A 27500-nucleotide genomic window follows, 5' to 3' on the forward strand; every position below is an offset into this window, starting at 1 on the left:
CTAACGGTTTTACGAAATCTTGTGACTTCACATCATTACAATACCATTACCGCCAAAGCTTTTGTCCATCGAGACATTACAGTGACAAAGATAATATTACTGAATGCGTTTCAGAAACCAATTGCTTTTAAATCTCTTCTAGAGCAGTTACTGGAATTAAAATATAAAATTTAGGGCAAGTGGCCAAGCGCTGAGACCTATATGAGGTCATTCAGCCCTGAAAACAATGTCGAACCAATGGTTAAGAGAGTGTAGAAAGAAATATTAAAGATAATGTGAATGGAGGTGCAGTAAAAGAAATGAAAGGGGTTGCAGCTAGGGGCCGAAGGGGACGCTGCAAAGCTCAAATAATACCTACAGTACACCTCGTGAGGTCCACTGCCGGGGCCAAAATAGTCATCATGACACGGAAGAACAGTTTATTCAAGAAAACTATCTATTGTACCTCCATTTATATTAGCTTTTCTTCTATCTTGCTATCAACCCTATTCTAACAATTATTTCATAGTGCAACTGCGAGGTTCTCCTCCGGTTATAACTTTTAAACCTACGATGCTTTCATAATAATGGCAGAAGTGTGTCAGCTGTTACAAGGGTGGAGAGAGAGAGAGAGAGAGAGAGAGAGAGAGAGAGAGAGAGAGAGAGAGAGAGAGAAGGAAGCTGACGAAGACCGAACGAGAGAGACTGAGGATGTCGTCTCTCCCGTACGTTTCCAAAACAGAGGATGCTCTTCTTGATAAGGTAAGAAAACGCAACTCGTCACGTAAACGACGAAAACTAATAAAGACAAAAAAACACAATCGATATTTCCAGCTTTACCTCCTCGTCTGCATTCTTCTTCGTCGAGGATGAAATTGAATTTGAGTATCATATTGGATTTGAGGACGGTATTGACTTTGAGGAGGAAACTAAATTTGTGGATGATATTGCATTTGCGGAAGATATTGAAGACAGCAGTACAAGTGGAAGTAAACAAAGGAAAAGACGACATAGAAAGAAAATAATAAACAGAATGTGAAGAGATAAAGGAAAAAAAGACGGAGGGCATAGATGAAATTAACGGATAAAGACTGAGACAGAAGGCATCAAAGGAAATAAGCAAAAGTGTCAACAACTGACACGAGAAATCAGCAAATAAAAATACTAATAAAGGAAACGTAAAATATCTCAAGAATCATGAAAACTAGGTTACAAAGGCCAGCAGTGGGGAACTTCAGCTATTTGGCCTTTAAACAGTGAAAAGAGGGAGCGAGAGTGGGTGGAACTGGGAGAAAACCCCTCAGCTGCACTTTTGAAAAGCTCGAGAAGTTGGCCAGCAAGAAGGTCAAGTTAACACGAGTGGTCAAATTCTACTAATATATCATATAATAATAAAAATAATAATGGTCATTCAAAATACTGGAAAAATAGCACAACTCTATCTGCTACCACTACTACTGCTCCATCGAACATTCATGTTATGATAAGCGAGAAACTTATTTAAGTCTTCCATTTAGAATTCTGGATATCATAAGTTCCACGTTGGACAAGTCGATTTCGCGCTCGGCTGCCAATCCGATGGTCCGAAGTTCGATTCTTGGCTCGGCCAACGCGGAATCAGAAAGATTTATTTATGGTGATAGAAATTAATTTCGGATCCCACAATAAGCTGTAGGTCCCGTTCCTAAGTGACCAATTGGTTCATAGCCACGTAAAAATATCTAATCCTTCGGGGCAGCCCTAGGAGAGCTATTAATCAGCTCAGTGGTCTGGTAAAACTAAGATATACTCAACTTTTGTACCCGGTTTATTACAAAGCTGAAACGCCAATTTCAAATGCCAAAATTTTCTCGTAATGGAGTCATCCAAATTAAAGGTTTCCAATGTCCAGTTTATCAGCAGTGGGTGGATCATTTGCTCAACTAAAACTGGGTTTGTACCACTTTTACAGCCTCCATACAAAAAGCCATTGCCTTTTCCATACATTCCTGAGCCACCTTTCCCTCATCCAGAAATACCATACTAATTCCGGTCAGCCACTCACAAAGTGCCTCCCATTCTCCAACCTCTTATATATATATATATATATATATATATATATATATATATATATATATATATATATATATATATATAAACCAAACGTCACAGAATCACAGTAATTCAAATACGTAAACTCGCTATCATGCAGAGTATAGTCAGATCCTCACGCTCGAATTTATCCGATACGAACTCTTAAATATATCTGCAATAATGTTGAAACATGAAGTCAAAATCAAAATGCTCAATTTCTCAAACACGATGAATTCTGTACCTTCAAAATAAATAATGATAATTTTTGAAGGAGCAATAAGATATAGAGGATTTTTCGAAAATACGCTTAACATCAACGTACACCTACAAGTCACCACAGTATACATGTCATCTCGATTATAAATAGAGTAACAGTCCTCCACTGCTCTGATATACTAGACCTATATCTCTAAAAAAAAAAAAAAAAAAAAAAAAAAAAAAAAAAAAGGGGGGGGGGTTCAAATAAAGAACCCCCAACCTGACAGAATATCCAATTATAAATTAACACCAAAAATACAACTAATATCATAACTTCTCCAGCAAGAGAGACTTACCGCCTCCATCCACTCATCGGCCTAGCAGCCAGGTCTTGCCTCGACAGACCGTACAGACCAGAGGAAGCGAGCACGTAGGCCACGAGCAAGCAGAACATGATGCCGATCACCCGCAGTGGGACTACGAACACAGACATGAACACAAGCTGTGGGAAAGAAGGAGAAAGTTATAGTATTAGTTAAGTTTTTTAAAATATATATGAAACAGTTAGTTTCTCTCTCTTTTTCTCTCTCTCTCTCTCATGACAGCGCGCACGCACGAATATCGGATAATTAATAGCTAGGCCATTGATATTTCACAGTAGGACACACAAAGGGAATTAAGTCTCACAACCATATGCAAAAAACTCTCTCTCTCTCTCTCTCTCTCTCTCTCTCTCTCTCTCTCTCTCTCTCTCTCTCTCTCTCTCTATATATATATATATATATATATATATATATATATATATATATATATATATATATACATATAATCATATATATATATACATATATATATATAAAATAAATATATATATATACATATATATATATATATATATATATATATATATATATATATATATATACATATATATATATATATATATATATATATATATATATATATATATATATATATATATATATATATATATATATATATATTATATCAACAAACTGAATCAAAATATCATACATTTCAGGTTATTCTTGGCACATAAATTAACTTACAATAACTGATCCCGGTAGTTCAACTGTAACTGCATATTTTGACTGCAAAACTCCCACATCAACTAATGACAAACGGTTAACCGACCTACAGAACTGATGGGAGCTGATTCATAAGGCTAACAGTCATCCTGTAAGCTGTAACACGGGTGATTTTTTCGGCATCATATGATGACGCCTTAACCACAAATAAAATGACTAGGCTACATACTGCAACATAATGCAAGTCTTTATTTTTTTTTATTTAATAACTTGACTAAGTCAAGGGTTGTGTCAGTGCTGACTAATGCCATTATAGACTATTCCCAGCCTTCCAATAATCTCTGAGATTGAAAAAAAGTTTATCTATCAAAGTCCCTACACAAGAACATTCTTGCATCTACGAGTACTATACACTTACTTCTTGGCAGGCAAGAGCCAAAGTATTTCCAAGAAACTGTTGGGAATTATTGGTCTTATAGAAAATCTAATGCTCTCCAAGATCACCTCAGTGGATATGAGTCAAGATTTTCTCAAATTGTTTTCAGTAAGGTCTTTTACTTGGTTAATCACCAGATTTATAACTAATACATGTACACCGGCGTTAAAACTATACTCTGTTTTTTTTCCATCTGTCCATCCGCCTGTGGTGTTTTGGCATGGTAACTGCGTCCCGGGCTTTAAATAGTTACGCTATGTGTAAGTTTTAGGTAAATAAAAGGATATCTGGGTGTACATTTGCAACTGAAAAGTGTTTTAATAATTTACTTTATGCAAATTACACCGTTAATATTCGAAATAGGATATTATTTAAAGCCCAGGAAGCAGTGTTTACCATGCGCAAACACCACAGGCGGTATGGACAGATGGAAAAAAAACAGAGTATAGTTATGTAACCGCAAGGGCTCAAACAAAATTTCAAACTGCATTATTTCCTTTACAGCTCTTAATTAAGAAACAGGCGGTAAATTATATTTGTTTTCCTGTGAGTGACCTCGACATTTCATGTCAAGTAATCCCTGAAGTAATGTTCGGAATATTCAGTTGACCTTAAGAATCCAGGTGAAAAAGACAGAAAAAAGTCACGGGTAAACAAGTTACAGGAAAACAAGTCACAATATTTCCTAGGTAGGGACCTCCGATAGTCTTAACCCGGTATGTATCCACCTTTACGGCGTGTTTAGTACAAGCCTCTTGGGGATTACCGTAAAAACATAAACAAAAGACTGTAAATATCAGAAAATATAATGAACCCCAACAATGCTGTGAATTTTTCCCCCTCTGACTATCACCGGCCACCATAAATTAATGCTTTTTTTTTTTTTTCCCAGCTAAAATTGTGATTTTTTGTGACTTTTTTTCTGACTATTACGGGCCACCGACCTTGAAAACTAAACCATAAGCAAACTGGAAACACAATTCTTGCAAAATCTAAGAAGTTGCAAAGCTCTAGATCAGCATGTTCTGAAGATACTAGATTAAGAAGCCGACCTTCAGCAAAACCGGGATTGATCACCAGCTAAACTGGAACCATGACCCCTGTCGATGACCTAGTTGGGAAAGGGTAACTGATTTCTTGTGTATGAAAATACCTCTTGTCCCCTTGGATTGCAAGCTTTCGTATTCCAAATTTTACAAAGGTAAAGCATCAACACCACATGCTTCAGATCATCTTCCAACACTTTTAGAGAAATGTTCTTCTTCCTGCATAGAAGTGGGGTTAAAACTAATAATAATCTTTATTTCAGATACTACACTGTTCAAAAACTATAGATTTTACGAGGTGTATATAAATAATGTACAAATACACTCAAACACTGCCGAGAATATCAGATTTCTTCCAGCTGAAGATACTATGCAAACAAAAGGCAATCGGCTTGCTAAAATGGCAATCCTCCAATAATAAAATAATAATAATAATAATAATAATAATAATAATAAAATAATAATAATAATAATAATAATAATAATAATAATAATAATAATAATAATAATAATAATAATAATAATAATAATAATAATAATAATAATAAGATTCTACAATATACATAAAATGGCAGAGATGAATTATCGGAGGTCAGTGAATACATTAAAGATGCTGTAATATTTCTGAATAATTGGAATAATAAAGACGACGGCATATTGGTGGTAATATGCAATTCAAGGGAAAACAAAAGAACGCGGTGTTAAAAACAGGAGTGCCCAGTCCTCTCTATATCTTTGGTACACACAATGTGAACAAATGCCGCCCTTCAATGAGCGTAATTAATTTGGCAGACGTCATAGTTACAAAGGCATAGCGATAATAACAAATTACAACAATCGTAAACAAAATGTAAAAAAAAAAACTAAGCGCACGCAGCAACTGAGGTCAACTGCGATTACGAAATACGTCAATTACTAATCAGATGTCTCGTTAGCCTGTATCTCCCACAATTCCGATCTTTTCGCTTCAATGTTCCAAGATATTTTGGATAAGTGTGTTGCTGCTATTTCTTAGTCGGGTCAACAGATTGGACATGGAGCGCCTAACAATGATTTTACAATACCTGGGTGGTTTTCCATGAACATCTGTGTAGTAGAATGATAGCGAACTGTGTTAGTAGGGCGCTTCGTGATCCCCCTTGGAGATCCATCGGGTATAGGCCTAGTTCGTCCAATGTGAGTAGCCTAACCATAGACGCTATAGCGGTGAAAACGAACGAGCAACAACTTGGTTTCTTAAGGCCTGTCCACACAAGGAAACTTTGTTTGCAAACAATGTTTCCTTGCGAGCACAGACCTTTACTGACGGCCAGGGCAAATCTTTGTCATATGTTGGGTCGTACTGCGTCTAAGGAAGTTTTACGATCCATTAACTTAGCAGTTTCTTAATGCAAAGCTTTACTGACGCATTCTCGTTTGCCCATATGCGTGTTTCTTTGATTATCTTCGCTTACTCGGGGAGTAAGCCTGCAAACAACTTGTTGTTGGGGGTAAGAAAGGTCTATAAAAGGGTCTGAAAAAGGTGTTTCGCGTTGAGTTAAAGATACAGGAATTTTAGGATACATTTATAATTCATTTATGAAATGAAGATTTAAAAAATTAATAATGTGCACATTAAACAGTACAGAAAAATTATTTCTAATAAATTATATCACATTTTTAATTTTCGTTGGTGAAACAACGGGCTATCTGGCCGTAGATTTTTGCACATTTGAATTTGTTTGATGAACTGATTTTAGAGGCTATATTTCTGATAAATTATTTTGTTTCCACTTATAACAGAATATATGAAAGTGTTTAATTTGTGTCCTTTTTATTTGATCCTTGTTGATAGTAAGCATGAGTATTAATTACGAAGACTGCTTCCCGTTAAGTTAGGAATATAAGGAATATAATGTTTGCAACTTCTGCGGCAGTGGAAAATCTCGCACGCGTCCCGAGTAAGCTGGAGGTAGGATCACGCCTTCATATATATATATATATATATATATATATATAATATATATATATATATATATATACTTTTATTTTTACATTCTACTTTGGGAACACTTGCTTAGTTTGGTGACGACGCAGTTTTCTTCCATGCATGTTTTAACTTTATAACGACACTCATATTACCCCTAGCCTTAAAAAACAAACCATCTTATTTATTTCAAATAGCCCTATAATTCATCCAAACTTGATAAGCGCCTTCGTCATCTATAGATTATTCTTTTTCGTATTTTCCCGAAATGACAGAGCTAGGCTAATCGATTTCACAGACTGTCCTAACAGCATAAAAAAAAATTAAATAAAATCTTCGTATTTTCCGAAATGACAGAGCTAGGCTAATCGAGTTCACAGTCTGTCCTATCAGCAAAAAAAAAAAAAAATCTTCAAGGGTGCCACCAAATGTTGAACACCACGTCAAACCCAAGCATACAGAGAGAGAGAGAGAGAGAGAGAGAGAGAGAGAGAGACTCTTATTTGATGGGTGATTCGTGTCCCAAAGCTCTGGGGTCCGTTTAAGTCGGTCATCTCAACACGCATCTGTTCCCAGCCCCATTGACTACCGGTGTCAGCTGGTCTAGGAGAGGCGCTTCTCCGCGCACCTATCGTTATTCATTTATGCGTCTATTAGTTTCGTCTTTTTTTTTTTTTTTTTTTTTTATCAGAAAATAACCATGTTCACGAAATTCTCGATAAGACAGACGCTCAATTTGGGTCTACCCAAGGTCACAACCCCAACTGGATTAAGAAATATATCGAATTGAAATGAATATAGAACTTGGGCCAAAGGCCATGAGCACTTGGACCTACGAGGTCATTCAGGCCTGAAATGGAAATTGACAGTAAAAGGTTTGAAAGGTGTAACAGGAAGAAACCCTCGCAGTTCAACTATGAATCAATTGTTAAAGGAGGATGGAGAGTAAGATAGAAGAAAGAGAATATGAAACGAGATACAGTAAAAGGAACAAAAGGGGTTGCAGCTAGGGGCCGAAGGCACGCTGCAAAGAGCCTAAAGTAACGCCTACAATGCACCGCATGAAGTGCACTAACGGCACTACCCCCTACTGGGCAAATCATTATTAATGCCTATTTTCCTTTGTTCTCATGATACCACACCTCAAATAGTTAGGGTATGTTACAGTATACAGTAGTTAAGATCACCTTATGCAAACATGACTTAAGCTAATTCAAATCGGTAGAAAACTCAAATTCCAAAGATAAGAGCTACCTGAACGGGATTAATAGACATATCAATATTAATGGCTATTTTCCTGCTTCCCATTATACCACATCCCAAATAATAAAGGTATATCCCAGTATAGTTTAGGTTATCTGTTACAATAGTTTAGGTTATCTGTTACAATAGTTTAGGTCATCTTTTACAAGCAAGACGTTTTCTTAAGGTAATTTCAAATTAGTATAAACTTCAAATTCCACAGATAACAGCCACATACGTAGTTGGCACAGAGACTGCTGTAACCTCATCACACACACACACACAACCCTAATTTCTCCGTGAAAATCTGACTGACTCACTGAATCAACATGAAAACTACTAGTCGGCAAGTAGCCAGCTTCTGTCATTACTGCTTAACAAGCTTACGCTGACTCAAGAAATTCCCACGATTTCTGTGCGTGTGTGTGAGCTTCCCTGAACGCTTAATTTGTTGACTTTAGGTCTACGTCAAAATGCATGCAACATGATCAAGTGGCCTTGAACTTGACCAAAGAACCTTGGCTGGTCGTTAAGTCAGTTCAACTTAAACAACTACCTGCAGTAAACGAGTGCAAATTGGAAAGAAAATTTTTTAACCTTCATCTTGACCTATTGGCCTCGGGACACTGTCAAACTTCCCTGATGTTGGAAATATACCACATTTCGGCATACCTCATGAAAGACACATGTTTCAGGAAACAAAATCAGATAAAAAGAGTAAAACTTATTTTGAAACACCGACAGCAAACATGATTACCAATAGGATCTTCCCTAGATAGTGTCTCCACAAGGGTTTTAATCCGGTATGTATCCACCTTTGCGGCGTGTTTAGGACAAGCCCGTTGGAGATGACCGTAAAAGCATAAAAGGATGTAACTATCACAAAGATAATGACCACCCCAAGAAATATAAGTCCTCTAGGATAACGACCCCCGAAAACCCGGGGGGGACACTATCTAGAAAAGATCCCTACCAATATATATAAAAATTTGTGGATGCAGTGTTTTGGAGCACCTCCACATAAAAAAAATAGTCCAAGTCCCTCATTAAACGTAGTTATCAGTCCTTATAACGTTCCCGTTCTGTCATGCATAATCGCGAGGGCTCTCGAAAAAAAAGCTTATTAATTAAATGAGACGTCCTTATCGATCGCTCACAGGCATTAAGCCAGCCGTCTTTATCTGTACTAGAAAACAACGTTTATCAGCTGTTGTCGCATGCCAAGAGGCACTGGGGATCTTATCGCCATTATCAAGTGCAAGGCTCTCGAAAACTCTCATAACAACGTCGTTATCTATCAAGGGATAACTCAAAAGAAAATGGCACGAATGAGATAACAATCGACGGTGGTGTCTGTCTTCAAGAACAAAAGGAAGGTTATGTAAAATTACTTTAATGGACATTTGCTAATTGGCCTGACAGCCCCGGCATCAACACATCCACTGAGAATTGCGAGGGTAATTATGTCTTTAGCAACAATGACAAATGACAACAATGACGGCTTCCCGGCTGTCAGAACTTGCCCTTTGTCGAAAGTGCCTCCAAGCTTAAAAGCAAAAGCTTCTATTGCAGGTCAAGAACGTTCATCAGACACCAGCGGCGTATTGAAAGTTTAGTAAAACGTTAACAATCCCAATAACAATAATAATGAGAGTAATTAGCTTTACTTGTGATCACCTGGTCCCTAATTGTGTAGCCTACTTGTTATCATGACTACAATTTGGCCGCCTTTCTCAAATAAACTTTAAGGAACATATATTTTAAAAAAGGATGACCTGTGAATTTCATTTATTTACAAGCTGTACCCGGCCACGCGTTGCTGTGGCTCAGTCTGGTTAAATGGAAAAGAAAGAAAAAGAGAAAGCTCCTTTCTCTGACTCTCTTTCTCTCTCCAACCATCGCTGTCTCTTTCCTTCTTAAGTCATATGTATACAGAAATTATGTATGATAAATTCGTAAAGTAACTAAGTCTATGAGCACAACCAGCCCAGTTTCATGGGCAGAACTAGGTCCGGTTTATGGAATCCCTTCTCATTCCCACCCCCTTCGGAGGGGGGAGGAAGGTAGGACGAAACCCCACTATAAAAACCTGCGCATATTCGAATGCAATGTTGTGTCAAAATTTCAAGGCAATCAGTGAAGAACTTTTGGAGATTTAAGATTTTGAACAAACAAACACTTACATTTTTATTTATAAGAGAGACAGAGGGGGAGAATCTGGTATAGACACTGTCACAGTTCACTGACGTCCTATGCTGGCGCCAGTTAACAGTACTGACCTGCCAAGTTAATGGTTACACGAGAATAGTATCCTACTCTGCCGAGATAGACAGCTGCAACCAAATTGTCCAGTTCTTTGAATAGAAATCCCGGTAGGGATGTAGTCCCGTCAGTGCACCTCACGTGGTGAACTGTAGACACTACTAACGGGTCTTTGCAGCGTTCCTTCGGCCCCAAGTTGCAACATCTTTCATTGCTTTTACTGTACCTCCGTTCATATTCCCTCTTCCTTCAGTCTTTCCATCCTCTCTTAAGAATTGTTTCTTAGTACAACTGTGAAGTTTTCCTCCGGTTACACCTATCAAACCTTACTGTCAATTTTAGTTTCAGCTCAGAATGACCTTATTGGTCTCAGCGCTTGGCCTTTGGCCTACATTCTATACTCTACCTTGAAATAGACACGGAAAGAAACGTGGAAAAGGAAGAAGAAAAAACAGACCCATTTTTATGTATCCCTGCTGAAAGTGACTCAGTGTCTATGTATCCCTGCTGAAAGTGACTCAGTGTCTATGTATCCCTGCCTGAAAGTGGACTCAGGTGTCCATGTATCCCCCTGCTGAAGTGACTATTGTCCATGTACCCCTGCTGGAAGCGACTCAGTGTCCATGTTTTCCTGTGAAAAGCGACTCAGTGTGCTGTTATCCCTGCTGAAAGCGACTCAGTTGTCCATGTATCCCTGCTGAAGCGACAGTGTCCTGTATTCCGGCTGAAAAGCGACTCGTGTCCATTTTTATTCCTGTAAAAGCGACTCAGTGTCCATGTATTCCTGCTGAAACGACTCCAGTGTCCATGTATCCTGCGAAAGCGACTCCAGTGTCATGTATCCCTGCTGAAAGCGACTCAGGTCCATGTATATCCCTGCTGAAAGCGGACTCAGTGTCCATGTATTCTGCTGAAAGCCCGGACTCAGAAGTCCATGGTATTCCTGCTGATGTGAAAGCGAAATCAGGTCCATGTTATTCCTGCTGAAAAGCGAATCAGTGGTCCATTGTATTCCCTGCTGAAAAGCGGACTCAGTGTTCCATGTATTCCCTGCTGAAAGCGATCAGTGTCCATGTATCACCCTGATGAAAGCGACTCAGTGCCATGTATCCTGCTGAAAGCGACTCAGTGTCCATGTATCCTGCTGAAAGCGTCTATGTATCCCTGCTCAAAGTGACTCAGCGTCTATGTATCTCTGCTGAAAGCGACTCAGTGTCTATGTATCCCTGCTGAAAGTGACTCAGTGTCTATGTATCCTGCTGAAAGTGACTCAGTGTCTATGTATCCCTGCTGAAAGTGACTCAGTGTCTATGTATCCCTGCTGAAAGTGACTCAGTGTCTATGTATTCCTGCTGAAAGTGACTCAGTGTCTATGTATTCCTGCTGAAAGTGACTCAGTGTCTATGTATCCCTGCTGAAAGTGACTCAGTGTCTATGTATCCCTGCTGAAAAGCGACTCAGTGTCTATGTATCCCTGCTGAAAGTGACTCAGTGTCTATGTATCCCTGCTGAAAGCAACTCAGTGTCTATGTATCCCTGCTGAAAGTGACTCAGTGTCTATGTATCCCTGCTGAAAGTGACTCAGTGTCTATGTATCCCTGCTGAAAGTGACTCAGTGTCTATGTATTCCTGCTGAAAGCAACTCAGTGTCTATGTATCCCTGCTGAAGCGACTCAGTGTCTATATCCCCCTGCTGAAAGTGACACTGTGAATATGTATTCCTGCTGAAAAGTGACTCAGTGAATATGGTATCCCTGCTGAAAGTGACTCAGTGAACATGTATCCTGCTGAAAGCAACTCATTGTCTATGTATCCCTGCTGAAAGCAACTTCATTGTCTATGTATCCCCTGCTGAAAGCAACTGTGTCTATGTATCCTGCTGAAAGTGACTTAGTGTCTATGATCCCTGCCTGAAAGCGAACTCAGTGAATATGTTATTCCTGCTTTGAAAGCAACTCATGTCTATGTATCCCTGCTGAAAGCGACTCAGTATCTATGTATCCCTGCTGAAACAAAGCGACTCAGTGAATATGTATTCCTGCTGAAAAGCGACTCAGTGAATATGTATTCCCTGCTGAAAGCGACTCAGTGAGTATGTATCCTGCTGAAAGCGACCTCAGTGAGTATGTATTTCCTGCTGAAAGCGACTCGGTGGGGAATATGTATCCCTGCTGAAGCGACTCAGTGGAATATGTATCCTGCTGAAAAGCGACTCAGTGTCTATGTATCCTGGCTGAAAGCAACTCATTGTCTAGGTATACCTCCTGAAAGTGACTCAGTGTATGTATCCCTGCTAAAAGCAACTCAGTGTCTATGTATCCCTGCTGAAAGTGACTCAGTGTCTATGTATCCCTGCTAGAAGCAACTCAGTGTCCATGTATCCCTGCTGAAAGTGACTCATGTCTATGTATCGCTGCTGAAAGTCCCTCAGTGTCTATGTATCCCTTGTGAAAGTGCCTCAGTGTCTATGCATCCCTGCTGAAAGTGACTCTGTGTCTATGTATCCCTGCTAAAAACAACTGTGTCTATGCATCCCTGCAAAGTGACATTTTTCTGCACTTTACTGAGAGCGGCCCATTCATTATAAATGCATTCTTTTGCAAAGCATTCCATCTATATTAGGTACTATTACTGAAAGTACCCAATTTATTACATATATTTCACTGCAATAGATCCGTTTTTACATATTTCTGCTGAAAGGAAGTATTTGTTTGTATTTCTGCTGAAGGTGGCAGCTCTTTTACGTATTCCTGCTGAAAATGTCTTATTTCTTTGCATTTGGTTTTTTACGTATTCCAGCTGAAAGTGACCTAATTTTGTGCATTTCTGCTAAAGGTGAGCTTTTTACATATTTCTATTGAAAGTGACCCTTGTCCCTTAATACGTTTTTTTCTAAAAGTGGCCCATTTGCATACATTCCTACTGAAAGTAGCCCATTTTTAATACATTCCTGCTCAAAGTACCCAATTTATTACATATTCCTGTTAAATGTGGCCTATTTGTTTACGTATGCTTGCTGAAAGTAATGATTATTTACGGATTTCATTTAAAAGTGGCCCATTCCTTACGTGTTCCTACTGAAATTACCGACTTTTACGTTTCCATGTTGAAAGTGAGCATTTTATCCGCATTTCTAATGAAAAATTACCGATATTTTAAGTGTTCCTGCTGAAAGTGGCCCATTTTTTAAGTATTCCTGCTTAAAGTGACCCAATTTTTTATGCATTCCTCCTGCTAGCGGCCAATTATTACATATTACCTGCTGATACAGGTCAAATATTTTTACGTATTTCTGCTGAAACTAACACCTTTTATACATTAGTCTTCTTGAGAAGACCCATTTTTCAAAATAATCTTCCTAGAAGTGACCCATTTTTACATCCTCCTGCTGAAAGTGACTTTTTTTTGCATACATATTCCAATAGAATGACTTTCTTAAATTTTCCAGCTGAATGTGACTTTTATATACTAATTTCTCACCTATCTCTAATGAGTCACTTTTTTTTATACTGCGGATTTATTTTTTCCCAAGTTTTGCTGCATGCGATTCATTTTTTAAACATTTCTTGCTGAATAACTGTCATTTTTACGTATTCCTACAATGTATCTTAACAATTGCATAATCCTACTACAAATACCGGCTGACTTTTTTCAATTTTGCCTCTGAAAGTAACCCAAATTTTCACCATTTCCTGCTGAGTGAGGCTTGTTTTCTTACACATTCTTGCCAAATGTGACTCATTCTCTAACATTCCTATTGAAAGTGGTTCATTATTACATGTTCTAGCTGAAATTAACTAATCAAACATAGTTGGTTTTATCGATAAAATATTGGCAGAGAAATATGAAATGAAAAGTACAGCTAACTGGTCTGAGAGGAAAATCCCAAGTGTACAGCCCCGAGTTACTTGACCCAATTTGTATTAAGAAATGTTGACAATATGACTGGTAAACTTTCACAAAATAATGTAAAACTCAAATGACTGGTAAACTTTAAAAAAAAATGTAAAACTCAAATGGCTGGTAAACTTTCAAAAGACATAAAACTCAAATGACTGCTAAACTTTCACAAAAGGCAGAATTAAAACTTAAATGAAAAACTTTCACAAAAGGAGTAAAACTATAAACTTTCACAAAAGACGTAAAACTCAAATGATGGATAAGCTTTCACAATAGACATAAAACTCAAATGACTGGAAAACTTTCACAAAAGTAAAACTCAAACGACTGATAAACTTTAACAAAAGAACTTTCACAAGAGAAGTAAAATTCAAATAACTTATAAACTTTCACAAAAGACGTAAAACTCAAATGACCGATAAACTTTCACAAAGTCGTAAAAATCAGATGACTGATAAACTTTCACAAAAGGCATAAAACTCATATGACCGATAAACTTTCACAAAAGTTGTAAAACTCGAATGACCGATAAACTTTCACAAAAGACGCAAAACTCAAATCACTGATAAACTTTCATAAAAGAAGTAAATAAAAATCGAATACACACTCGGAGTTCAGGCTCCGTCGAGCTGACGTCATCATCAGACGATTTCCCTTCGAGACTAAGCAATAATAATAGGTCATTCACACACACACAATCTTTGTGCTTTCGTTCCAAGACAACAGACACGAACACACAACTTCCTGTCTTCCCTGATTAAAGAGTCGAACAGCTATTTTTTTAACCAGCGTTTTTCATTCATGTACCTTGTGAACCATAATCCTCACAATTCCCAAAAACTGCCACGCAAGTTTTTTTCCTTGTTTAGTTTTCTGTAAAAGAAAACTATTGAGATGGCTATTTGTTTGTCCGTCCGCACTTTTCTGTCCGCCCTCATATCTTAAAACCTACTGAGGCTGGAGGGATGCAAATCGATATGTTGATCACCCACCCTCCAATCATCAAACCTACCAAATTGCAGCCCTCTAGCCACGGTAGTTTTTATTTTATTTAAGGGTAAAGGTAGCCATGATCGTGCGTCGTTCACCGCTAAAGGTGCAAACACACCACCACAGGGTCGTGGCTGTTTTTCTTACAGCCATTAGGCTTATATGGTCTAATCTAGTAAGGAATTCGAACTATTTTCAACTGTGATGGATAGCGGCGATTTCACTGACGTTACAAGTTGCATTGTTCATCTACCACCAAGAAACTCCCTATTTCAAAAAAAGCTAGTTGCATGCAATTTTTTTTTTTTTTTTTTTTTTTTGTCAACAGGACCATTTAGAAGCTACTACACTGAGTCTAAGTTACAATTAATAAGGGTCTGATGTGTAACTAGACTAATATCCAGAGCAGCCTGTAAGCTTAACATGTAATCACATGCATATAAATTTCCTGAATTTACCATAAAATCTAAATAACAAATAAGGTACAGAAAGTTATGTACATCTAAAATGGTGGGGCCGTACCAACTGCATTATGAACAAAAACTATATGTAAACAAACTGGGTATGCAATTCATGGCAAAAGAAAAAACAAAAACAAAAAACTCAACAAAAAGGCTCAAACCCAGTAAACCCACACACATAGGCTAAACACACGGAATTCCACGAGCTCAGCAACCAAGCAATTCAATGCATCATTCAGACTTACCTAACACAAGCCACCTTCAAATCCGCTTCATTTAGAGCTATTTAGCCCTCAAAAATATTTTTGGAACTTTCTAAACACTACACTTACTAGAAATGGTACAAGGTCTTCCAAATACTGAATTGGTGACATTATCTCTATATTTCTTAAAATGGAAATCGATAAATACTTAAAGATTCATTAAGTAAACAATTAGAACGGCCCCACCAACCTACAATGTAAGCATAAAACAACTATGACAATCAAGTATTCCTGTAGCAACAAAGACCACAACCCTTACATCAGCACGATTACATTTCCAATCCATAAATACTCACGAAACCCACAGACAAGTAGCCAAGTAGGTTCTTTCTTGACCATGACGAGCCTAGACTCCAAAAAGCATTTCGCGGAGCGCCACAGAGCCGAGGCGTAACTCTCTAGAACATGGGCTTTCTCACCCAAGACGCTAAGCCCTTTATGCGAACCGCGTTGCCTTTGATATTAGTAAGATAAATCAGGAAGCCATTGTGTAGGCTACGGCCGTCACTTAAAAGGCTCCTGGCTCTCATTCCCGCCCTCACACAAACAAGTCACGAAGCGAGAAGCCTTCCCAAACTGTTCTTCATTCCATTCGAATGTGAACTTTTTATTCTTGGCGTGATGAGATTACAGTGCTTAGCATATTTAACTGCTGCCAAGATTGCTCTGGATATTCTGTTGCCTTCCTCATTGAACTCGGATTCGTTTTATCTGGGTGTGACGACATAAGCCCTACCATCCCCTTACACATGTTCCTGGATACTGCATTAACTTTTCATTGGCAATGGCAATCGCGTCCAAAATATTTATGACTGTCTATGCTCTCAAAAGAGACGAAGGAATTCTCTCCTGTATTCTACTCTCCCTGATCAGTTCAACATTATCCTCCAACAGACAAAAGTCAATCACCTTCGAAATGAGTCTGCACTATTTTTTTTCTTTACTATTACCATCTTCCTTTGATGCCTGGACAGAGAACTGGATAGAGAACTGAGTATAGAATTTATGCCAAAGGCCAAGTGCTGGGACCTATGATGTCATTCAGCGCTGAAATGGAAATTGCCAGTATATAGGTTTGAAAGGTGTAATAGAAAGAAAACCACGCAGTTGTACTATTAACATGTGTTTGGAGAGAGTGGAAAGTAAGATGGAAGAGAATATGAACGGAGGTACAGTAAGAGGAAAAACAGGGGTTGCAGGTAGGGACCGAAGGGTAGCCAAGATCAACGGATTGTCCATTCGCATGGTCTTGGGAAAAAAAAAAAAAAAAAAAAAACATATAAATTAATGTTATATGCATATACACCAACTGTCAAGATACTCATTTGCTTAAAGTTATCTGCTTTTCTCGTCCCACTCCACCGCAGGGACTCTGTGGATGCAGCAAATTCATTTTGTCCTAAACACAACTGTGCAGAGACATTGGAAGTCATATGCCGTATTCCATATTAATTTTCATATTCACGCTATCATAAAACTTGAAAAGCAAGTATTCGGAGGTGTGAAAGAACTAGGTATATTTACTGTCCTCCTGATGCCAAAAGAAAGTTTCTTAATTTTTTTACAGTAACTTTTTTAGCAATTTATTCATTATTCAACAGATCACTGATGATGTAATAAAGAAATTATTACGAAACGTCGGAAAAAAAATATTTTGGAATGAATTGGTTTCCCTGGTCCACTGATTATATATATATATATATATTATATATATATATATATATAATATATATATATATATATATCAGTGGACCAGGGAAACCAATTCATTCCAAAATCTTTTTTCCGACGTTTCGTAATAATTTCTTGAAAGTTTTCAAAGTTAATTGTGCTTATTGGCCAAACTGCTGGGCATAGCGCTTGTAATAATATGGTAAAATGCTACTATTTTTGTACGGGTTTTAGTAAAGGTTTATTTATGGAATTAATCCGTTTTATCAGGTAAAATTCATATTAATCTACCAATTTCTAAACGTCGTTTGACGTAAATTGCTTCCTCACAATCAATTAGGTTTACTGTGCAATCGAGGAATGTATTTATGTATATCACCCTACTGAAAGTCCCAGTTTTATTATGGCAGCTGAACTCTGCTTTTCAATCTTGCTAGTTCCGTAGGGGTAGAACCGTCGGTGGACCTCATGCGGTGCACTGTAGGCACTGTAGGTTCTTTGCAGCATGCCTTCGGCCCTTAGCTACAACCACTTTCGTTTCCTATTACTGTACCCCCTTTCATATTCTTTCTTCATCTATTTGACCACGTCTCCTAACAATTGATTCAGTGCAACTGCTTTGTGATTTTCTTCCTGTTACACCTTTCAAACTTTTTACTGTCAATTTCCATTTAAACTCTAAATGACCTCATAGGTCCCAGTGCTTGGCCTTTGGCCTAAATTCTATATTCGACTCGGCTCAACTCAACTTAGTCTTGCCAGGTACATAACTGGCGTGTCATTAATTTGTGGATAAAAAGCATACGTAACTGGGCAGGGCTCTACAAAGAAACACAACTGGCATAATGTTACTATATTCCCAACCAGCCACGTACTAAAGAAATATATAATATATATTATATATATATATATATATATATATATATATATATATATATATATATATATATATTTCTTTAGTACGTGGCTGGTTGGGAATATAGTAACATTATGTAGTTGTGTTCTTTGTAGAGCCCTGCTCAGTTACGTATGCTTTATTCACAAATTAATGACACGCCAGTTATGTACCTGGCAAGACTAAGTTGAGTTGAGCCGAGTCGAATATAGAATTTAGGCCAAAGGCCAAGCACTGGGACCTATGAGGTCATTTAGAGTTTAAATGGAAATTGACAGTAAAAAGTTTGAAAGGTGTAACAGGAAGAAAATATCAAAGCAGTTGCACTATGAATAAATTGTTAGGAGACGTGGCAAATAAGATAAAGAAAGAGAATATGAAAGGAGGTACAGTAATAGGAACGAAAGTGGTTGCAGCTAGGGGCCGAAGGCACGCTGCAAAGAACCTTCAGTGCCTACAGTGCACCGCACGAAGTCCACCGACGGCTCTACCCCCCTACGGAGCCTAGCAAGACTGAAAACCCGGGTTCAGCTGCCACACTAAAACTGGGACTTTCAGTAGGGTGATATACATAAATACATTCCTCGATTGCACAGTAAACCTAATTGATTGTGAGGAAGCAATTTACGTCAAACGACGTTTAGAAATTGGTAGATGAATATGTATTTACCTGATAAAACTGTTTAATTGCATAAATAAACCTTTACTAAAAACCGTACAAAAATAGTAGCATTTTACCATTATATTATTACAAGCGCTATGCCCAGCAGTTTTGCCAATAAGCACAATTAACTTTGAAAACTTTCACCATAAGAGAAAAAAGCCACAAAAACCATTCAAACCATGACAGAGCTCATCAGATTAAACGATGGCTGCAAAGACAAAACCTATTTAATAGTCTGCGAACAGTCACGCAGGTTAAATCTGCGTCTTCCCTGTAGGTACTAAGAATAATGACCAGGATATGTCACTAATAATGTCAGCGGAATCCGGCACATACAGCATGGTGTAGTCAAGGCCAATACAGTAGTACTATATTGGCCTTGGGTGTAGTACACCGCCGTCGGTGTAAACAAAACTCTGCTAACTCCAAACTTACGACACACAAAATCCAAATAAATTTGCATAGTTTGATTAGCAAACCGCTTTGTTTCTTCCATAGAGGCAAATCACGCGAAGCTCAAATTTAAAGGCAGGTAAAGAAACTAATCTTGACAAGCTTTTCCACTCTACACACATGAATAACGTGACACAAAAAACGTACAAAATACTTGCAGCGCGACGTTATCTTCAAATACCTTAACACCATTCAAAGCTACAACAAAATACTTGCTAAAAATACATATTGCAAGTGCTTCATATTACACGAATAAAAGTTATTAGGCTATTCAAACCGTAGGCTACACACCTGTGCAGATCCAACGTTACGTAAGCTTACCCCAACTTATACTATGTACCGAGAGCACAGTACATGGCAGAAAAAGAAGTACTTAACATGTGTATAAACCATTCAACTGATCATTTCATGGTCGTGAGATTTCAGTCAACTGCGCAACTGACACGCCCAGACTTCGCGAGTTCCCCACCGCAATCCAACTTCCTTTGAGCAGCAACCATAAAAAACGAGGGAAAATAGATTTGGGGGGTGAGACAATCTGAACTGACATCAAGGAGGGAATCACGAACGATCTTGTTTCATTTCACTATTACAAACGATAGCAGCACATACGCTGAGTTTTACAGTTTTAAACCAATGATAACATGACGGGTTTCAAAGAAACTACTTTTTCTGTTACCATCCACTAGACTACGACGTCACGCTTGCAGTTTGCCAAAAGGGTTGGGATAACGAAGTTATCTCGCGTTCAGCTGGTCGGCGTTACGAGTGTTTTACTACAAAGAGCGTGGGAAAACTCGTAAATAACAAAACCTACATGATGATACACCAAGGCAGCATCGCATTTCCGGACTGGTTCTTGCTGATTTGAAAGAAATTCGCCTCACTTTCTAAAAGGTAACATTCCGTGATGCTTTGCACATTCACGAGCTCAATAAGAACTCTGGCAGAATTACAAATGTTGTCACATGAGTCTATCATGATCACGGGTAAACATCTTTCGTTATTTAAAAAAAAAATAAAAAGAGCGTTAACAACCACCCATTACCAAGTTCCTTCCCCATAACATCTTTTTAGCGTAAAAATTATCAAGAGTAAAACACTTGAACCACAACTCAAGACTATCTGTCGGAAGTTTGCCATTATCGCACTGATGATAATTCACCACTAAGCGTACCGGGGGTCAAACCGCTGCGAAACAAAGGTGCGGTCTGTTAAACAACGTTTACACAAATCTCCGGACTATGGGCTCTGCGATTCAAGAATTTCACGTTTATATTACATGGCCATAGCCTCCACCTGATCAACTATATATATTTTAATAAACACGACATACATACAAATGTTTAAAGCTAAAATACAACGTATAGTGTCTCATTTTATCGTCATCATTAAAAAGGTGAGATTAAACGTGGGAAACAAGCCTAAAAGGCTAGTACTTTCAAAGCATGCTTCTTTATCATATTCTTGATTATCTAAAAACTAAGTCACATAAATAACGTAAATAACAAAACTTAACACTAAACGGACAAATCAATGCATAATGCGTGGCGCTCTACGTGTACCTACTGAAACTACATCTAAAACTTGAGACCGATGCTACCACTAGCAAGAAGGTTTCTTTGTCTGTTCCCACTCTACAGAACTTGCTTTTTTTTCAAATACAAATCTTCGCTATCATAAAACTCAAGTCTCCAACTGCTTTTCGAAAATCTTAATGTTTTCCGTCCTCCTCATATCTAGGTGGGAATTAATTGTGGAATTTTTTTGTAGGCTAACTTGAATACTTTATAAAACTAACATTCAAAGGGCACCTTAGTTTTAAAACTAGTACTGATGACATTCATTTGCTGCATTACATCAGAAAGTTATCTGGTGTCAACACACAATTTAAATATTTTTGCAGCTTTAACAAAAGCGGCTAGTGCAATGCAGATGATAATAATACAGGGGTCAGCTACTGTATTCTCAAAAACTGCAACAATATTTATTGGTCCAGCAACCATCATTACGATACTTATATACAGCATAGGCCACACTTCTGAGATGATACCCAGCCCATTAGCCACCTACTAGCTTGGTTAGCTAAGTGGTCCCGATTGATATTTACATTCACCTGATATTCCCATGGCTCCTTAACTTATATTCCTTCAACACCAACATAAATCAAAATTATATATACAGCATTATAAAAGTCATTTTATATACAGTGACGAATCTCAAACACGATATACGTATACACACACACACACACACACACACACACACACACATATATATATATATATATATATATATATATATATATATATATATATATATGTAGTGTGTGTGTGTGTGTGTGTGTGTGTGTGTGTGTGTGTGTGTGTGTGTGTGTGTAACATTCAAGAGGAAAGTATTTCATATACAGCATTTATATATATCAAACATTGCTTGTTAGTTAAAATGTTTTATGTTGTAACCTCTATACCTATCTATGGTTGTAACGACCCGTGTTATCGGTACAGTTGTTGTCGAGAGATTAATCTGGCCTTATGCCAGCATGGGCTCTTGCTCACAGAGCAGCCCGTAGTATCGGTACAGGCAGAGTTTCATCTAGTAATTGTGAAAGAAAAAGAAAAAGACTATTCCGCTATGGAAAGGAAAACACTACCTCAACTAGAACAAGGGAAAAAAACAAAAGGTTTTCTCCTGAAATAAAGCTTAAACAATGATGGTCTAACTGGCCATTTTTGGGGTCGAATATCACATCGCCATCATTGGGGAAAGGGAAGCCACCATTCTGCAATTGTCGTCCGAAAACACAAACACGGTCCTGGTAAAATTTAGAAAAGGTGGAAAGCATTCTTACAATGGTGGCAGGTGGCATAATGATCTCTGTAGATATAGGAAGCCTTAGGAGCAACACCTGGCCCTGACAGCTGGATGTTGACATTTTTTTCTTTTACTTTTACTTTTACTATGCCAGGTCTTTTTTTCTCTTGACACAAGACAAACATGGTTAGATGTAAAAACCTGTGTGTGCAGAAATTAATGACAGTTACGTCCTTATATAATCAGCAATTGACTAGTGCGAATGTTGATTCCCTAGCTAAAGGCGTTCGTCTTGTTCTACACCACAAACTGATACCCAAAATCTTTGCAGCTATTTAACAGGAAGCTATTAATACAACAATTATGAATTCGGAGATGCTTACACCTCCAACATTTACACGCAGAGGGAAATAACGGTGCGGAGAAAGAAACTCGCTTTCCTCACCTTGAACTTGTCATATGCTGTGTTGAGCTCCAGCCGATGTACAAACGGATTGAGAATCTCCTTCGTTTCCTCTATAAGAGGAGCCCTCTCGTCGTTCTCCTTCATATTGTTACACATCGAATTGAAGATTTAGAGGACGGGGAAATAAAACTATAAAAACGGGAGACTCCCGAACCCCTAGCAGAAGAGGCTGATCGAAACTCGCACAAACACGGGTTCCACAACTGAGTCTCTTCACTACACCAACCAACTGGGACCTTTTGTAACATAAAATCCCCCCCTTTCTTATGACAGAAATAAAATGCAAATGTCCACCTTGACCTGTCACATATTCAAACAACACTTAGGGCACCAGCGTCCGACACGACACACAAAATTATGGATTAAAACAGCCAGCCATATAAAGGGGTTGACGACAAGCAACAACACAACATCACAACAACAGAGCTCCGTGACAACTGGCCCGATGAACTGAAAGGGCTTCGTTTTCTATTCCCGGAAAGACTCGCGTGGGATGATAGAAAACTAATGACTTCAGAGCGTAACAACCAGGAATTTTACGTATTTCTCCACCAGGTGGATATGGATACTAAAGCGTTACAAAACATTTAATGAGTAACGTATTGCTTGCTGAGCGTAGACTGGTTTAACCACAGATATAGTAAGCTAAAGTCTTACTACAGCGGTCAAGATCGCCGAAAATAAAGAGCCTAATAATGTATTTATACTACTATGAAAGCAAAGCCACTTCTTGATAAAGTTTTATCCATATATTCCCACATGCATAACAGTTCTCAAATTCATGGAATCGTTACAAATATTGCCTAAGATTCCATTTGTAATAAATATATATATACTTTCTGAAGATGTAAGGGAATAAACTGTAATAATATAAATGCATCTTTATGTTCATATCCTGGGGGGGTGTGGGGGGGGGCATCAATCTGGAAGCATCTAGAATCTTCAGAGGAACTATTTAATTCAATGCAGTCACAAAGTGATTGATTAATACAAAGTGATACCGCAAAGGCTGGTCATTAAACTCAATTTTGTGAGCAATATTCCAAGGAGAGCCAGATAAAACCAACATAATGTTTTAGTAATGCGACGTAGGTGCGAAGATCTATAAACGCCAAGGTTAATCAAAAAGAAAGTTTCCATATAGCAAGTAAAGAGAGCTAATCATAAGACATTGCGTTGGGTCAAGAATAAACCAGATAGTGAAGACCAAACTAGGAGACGTTTTAGAAGCATAACAGAATTATTAAACAAAAATAAATTCCCCAGGGTAAAGAAGGCTTTTCAGCACACTGATTTTTGTGCAACTGAAGACCAAAAAAAATTTTTTTATGTTTCTCAAAGGCAGATTTTACAGTCAAGAATTCCACCTAAAGAATTAATGAATTGCATGCCGCTAAAGAAATCCGGTCAATGAAAAAATCTGGGTAACGGGTATCTAATTTCTCATTCTTCTTTCATAAAAATAACACATTTGGCTTAGTTAGGGCTTGCTTCAGGCCCCGTAATTTGCAGCATCGACTAGTTTTAGCAATAGTACCTATCTGTACTCAAGAGAGGTAGGTAAGATCGGTGCAAATAGATAAGATTCTATATAATTAAAATGCTTGTATTCAAGGCCAAACAATATATCGCGTGCATTTGATACGATAAGAATTTGGCCAAGAACACTACCTTGAAGTATGACAGAGGTTGCATTGGTACAGTAACTGTGGCATTCATTAGCAACTACAATGTTCAATGGTTCTGTTAAAAATTCAAGGTCCTTGCAAAATTCAAACTGCAGACCACCGAACCGATGATTCCTTTCAACACTAGCATTCAAGCGTTTTGCCAACAGACGTTCATAACGTTAGAAACTATTAGAGTTGGAAGAACTGGACACACACACACGCATATACTATATATTATATATATATATATATATATATATATATATATATATATCTATATATATAATATATATATATATATATATATATATATATATATATATATATAGATATATAGATATAGATGAGATAGAGAGAGAGAAGAGAGAGGAGAGAGAGAGAGAGAGAGAGAGAGAGAGAGAAATTCAGTGTGTTTTTTTGTCATAAAACCAAGAATGAATCGAATATTCATATCATCATTTTTGTATGTTCAATATCAGGTTACCCGTAGAATGAAATTATTCATGGAAACTAATATACCATTATAAGCAAGCACAAAAATGCGCTGAAGTTTCTTTGGCGCAATCGAGTTTTCTGTACGACGTACAATGACGTAGAAACTCTCAACCACGGCCAATCAAACTCTCAGCCGCGGCCCTTTTAACTTCCAGCCATGGTCCGGTGGTTGCCTGTGTTGTTTGCATCTATGCGGTACCAGATGCACGATCATGGCTAACTTGAACCTTAAATAAGATTAAAACTACTGAAGCTATAGGCCTGTAATTTGGTATGTTTGATTACTGGAGGGTGGATGATCAACATACCAATTTGCAGTCCTCTAGCCTCAATGGTTTTTAAGATCTGAGGGCGGACAAAAAAAGTGCGAACGGATAGACAAATAGCCATCTCAAAAGTTTTCTTTTACAGAAAACTAAAACTTAGCAATGAATCAGGTTTATTCATACACAGGGCATAGAAATTCGAGCACACACCACCCTATCTTACGGATAAGTTGATGAGAATTAGCTTGGATGTTGTTATTAATCACACTGTTAAACGTTTACACCATGGAGGTTATAATAACCACATGCGCGCGCGCACACACACACACACACACACACACACACACATATATATATTTATTTATATATATATATATATATACATATATATATATTATATATATATAGTATATATATTAATAATCTTCTTAGGCACGAAGATATAGTAATTCAGTTGTATTCCACATAAGAAAATAAAAAAGGTATGTCTCAGAAAATACCCAACAATTTCGTCCTCCAATGGACCTCTTCTTGGAGCGTCTATTAAGAAGGGGTAAAGTTTACATTGCATATAGCCAAGAGAGGCCTAAAATTTTTAAACATACAGTTACCAAAAACTAGCAGTTTGAGCTAAAAACTATTCAGCAGTAAAATAACAATAAAACAAGAATAGCAGTTGAGCAAATGAAAAATACCAAAATATCTAATGAGGTAATACATCCATTTGAAACAGCATAACATACAGTACATATTAACAAGCGTATACTATATGATAGTTAATGGATAACATTATCCAATTTGTAATGACGTTTCATGACATGTAAGATAAAAGGATCTAATTTATACAAACCAGGCGATAAATAAAAAATTTGTCCTTTGCTGTGAACAATGCAAGCTGTCTCTATCAAATTTCTTTCAATAAAACCTGTACTCTTAACAAAATCTTTGATCCGAGCCAGTCAATCGGTACATTACACATACTACTATGAACACATAAAGCATGCTTGTATCATATGTTCGTATATTATATTTATGATTTAAAATGCGTTTTTCGAGTGTCTTCCCAGATTGCCCAATATAAAAACTACCGCACTTGCATGGGATCTTATATATGACTCCTTCGTTGTTTTCCGGACTATTATGAATTAAAGTTTTTCCAATGGTGCTAGGATATGAAAAAGTTGTACTAAAACCAAGTAACCTTAGAGGGTAGACTATAGATTCTAATGTGGGATGGTATGGGAAACATATAAAATCCAGTTTTCTGTTTTTCTCCTCATATGAATAAAAATGTTACTCGTGCTAACTTCAGTCTATAATCAATATCTTCTCATTTAAAATTATTTCCGATACCAACTTGATATATAAATTCTAGTTCCTCACTGATAAATTCCGGACTGCAGATATTAAGAGATCTCATTGATCTTAATGCTGAGAGTTTTACTTCTACTTTGTGTGAGGAGTAATTGTTAATAATAAGATTGTTATTATTGTTATTAATAGGTTTTCTGTGTATTTTAAACGTATAGCTAGAACTTACAACTGACCTCACAACTGTAACATCCAAAAACGAGATAACACCATTGGTTTCTTCGTCAACCGTAAAAGTTATGGAGGGAACTAAATTATTGAGGTCTCTTAAAATCTTCTGAATGTCAATAGAAGTTTTAAGTACCGCAAATACACCGTCAACATATCTAACCCAGAAAATAATATCTGCCATAATTGAATTAGCTATTCTAGACTCATAAAATTCCATATAAATATTTGATAATACTGGGGACAAACAATTACCCATCTGCATTCTAAATTTTTGTCGGTAAAATTTGCCATTAAAAACAAAACAAGTGTCAACAACGCACAGTGTGATTAGTTCTAAAATTACATGATTAGACAGAGATATGACATGCTTATTTAGTTCGCTATTTAAAAATTCTAAGACGTCGTTGACAGGTACACAAGTGAGCAGACTTTTAACATCAAAGCTTACCATTATTTCATCATCTTTTGGAGTTTACCTGATTAATCTGTTTACAAAATCTAAATTATTTTCAACATGAGAATCAGATATTGTACCTCAAGTGGTTGCAATAATGTTACTAAGAATTTAGAAAGTTTGTAAGACACTGAACCAATAGTGCTAATTATAGGACATAATGGTTGTCCTTCCTTATGGGTTTTAACAGTGCCATACAAATAGGGGTCTAGTATTTACAGTAGTAAACGTGCCAACCATATCCT

At 37.4% G+C, this 27500-nt stretch overlaps 1 protein-coding gene across 3 annotated transcripts in view; it reads right to left on the reverse strand.

Annotated features, from left to right (window-relative positions):
* The window catches only part of LOC135212060 (lysophosphatidylcholine acyltransferase 1-like), a 167534-nt gene extending 144268 nt beyond the window's left edge, over positions 1-23266 (reverse strand). For 2 of the 3 annotated variants that reach the window (XM_064245401.1, XM_064245400.1), the window contains exons 1-2: positions 22808-23266; positions 2607-2752 (exon numbers count right to left, since the gene is read on the reverse strand). In XM_064245401.1, the coding sequence (XP_064101471.1) occupies positions 2607-2752; positions 22808-22924 (263 nt within the window). In that variant the 5' untranslated portion in view covers positions 22925-23266. Of the gene's footprint in view, positions 1-2606; positions 2753-22807 lie in introns of those variants that run through there. The other variant, XM_064245402.1, reaches the window with a different exon arrangement.
* Between the last annotated feature and the right edge of the window lie 4234 nt (positions 23267-27500).

This window comes from Macrobrachium nipponense, chromosome 40 (assembly GCF_015104395.2).
Source record: "Macrobrachium nipponense isolate FS-2020 chromosome 40, ASM1510439v2, whole genome shotgun sequence".
NCBI classification, from domain to species: domain Eukaryota; kingdom Metazoa; phylum Arthropoda; class Malacostraca; order Decapoda; family Palaemonidae; genus Macrobrachium; species Macrobrachium nipponense.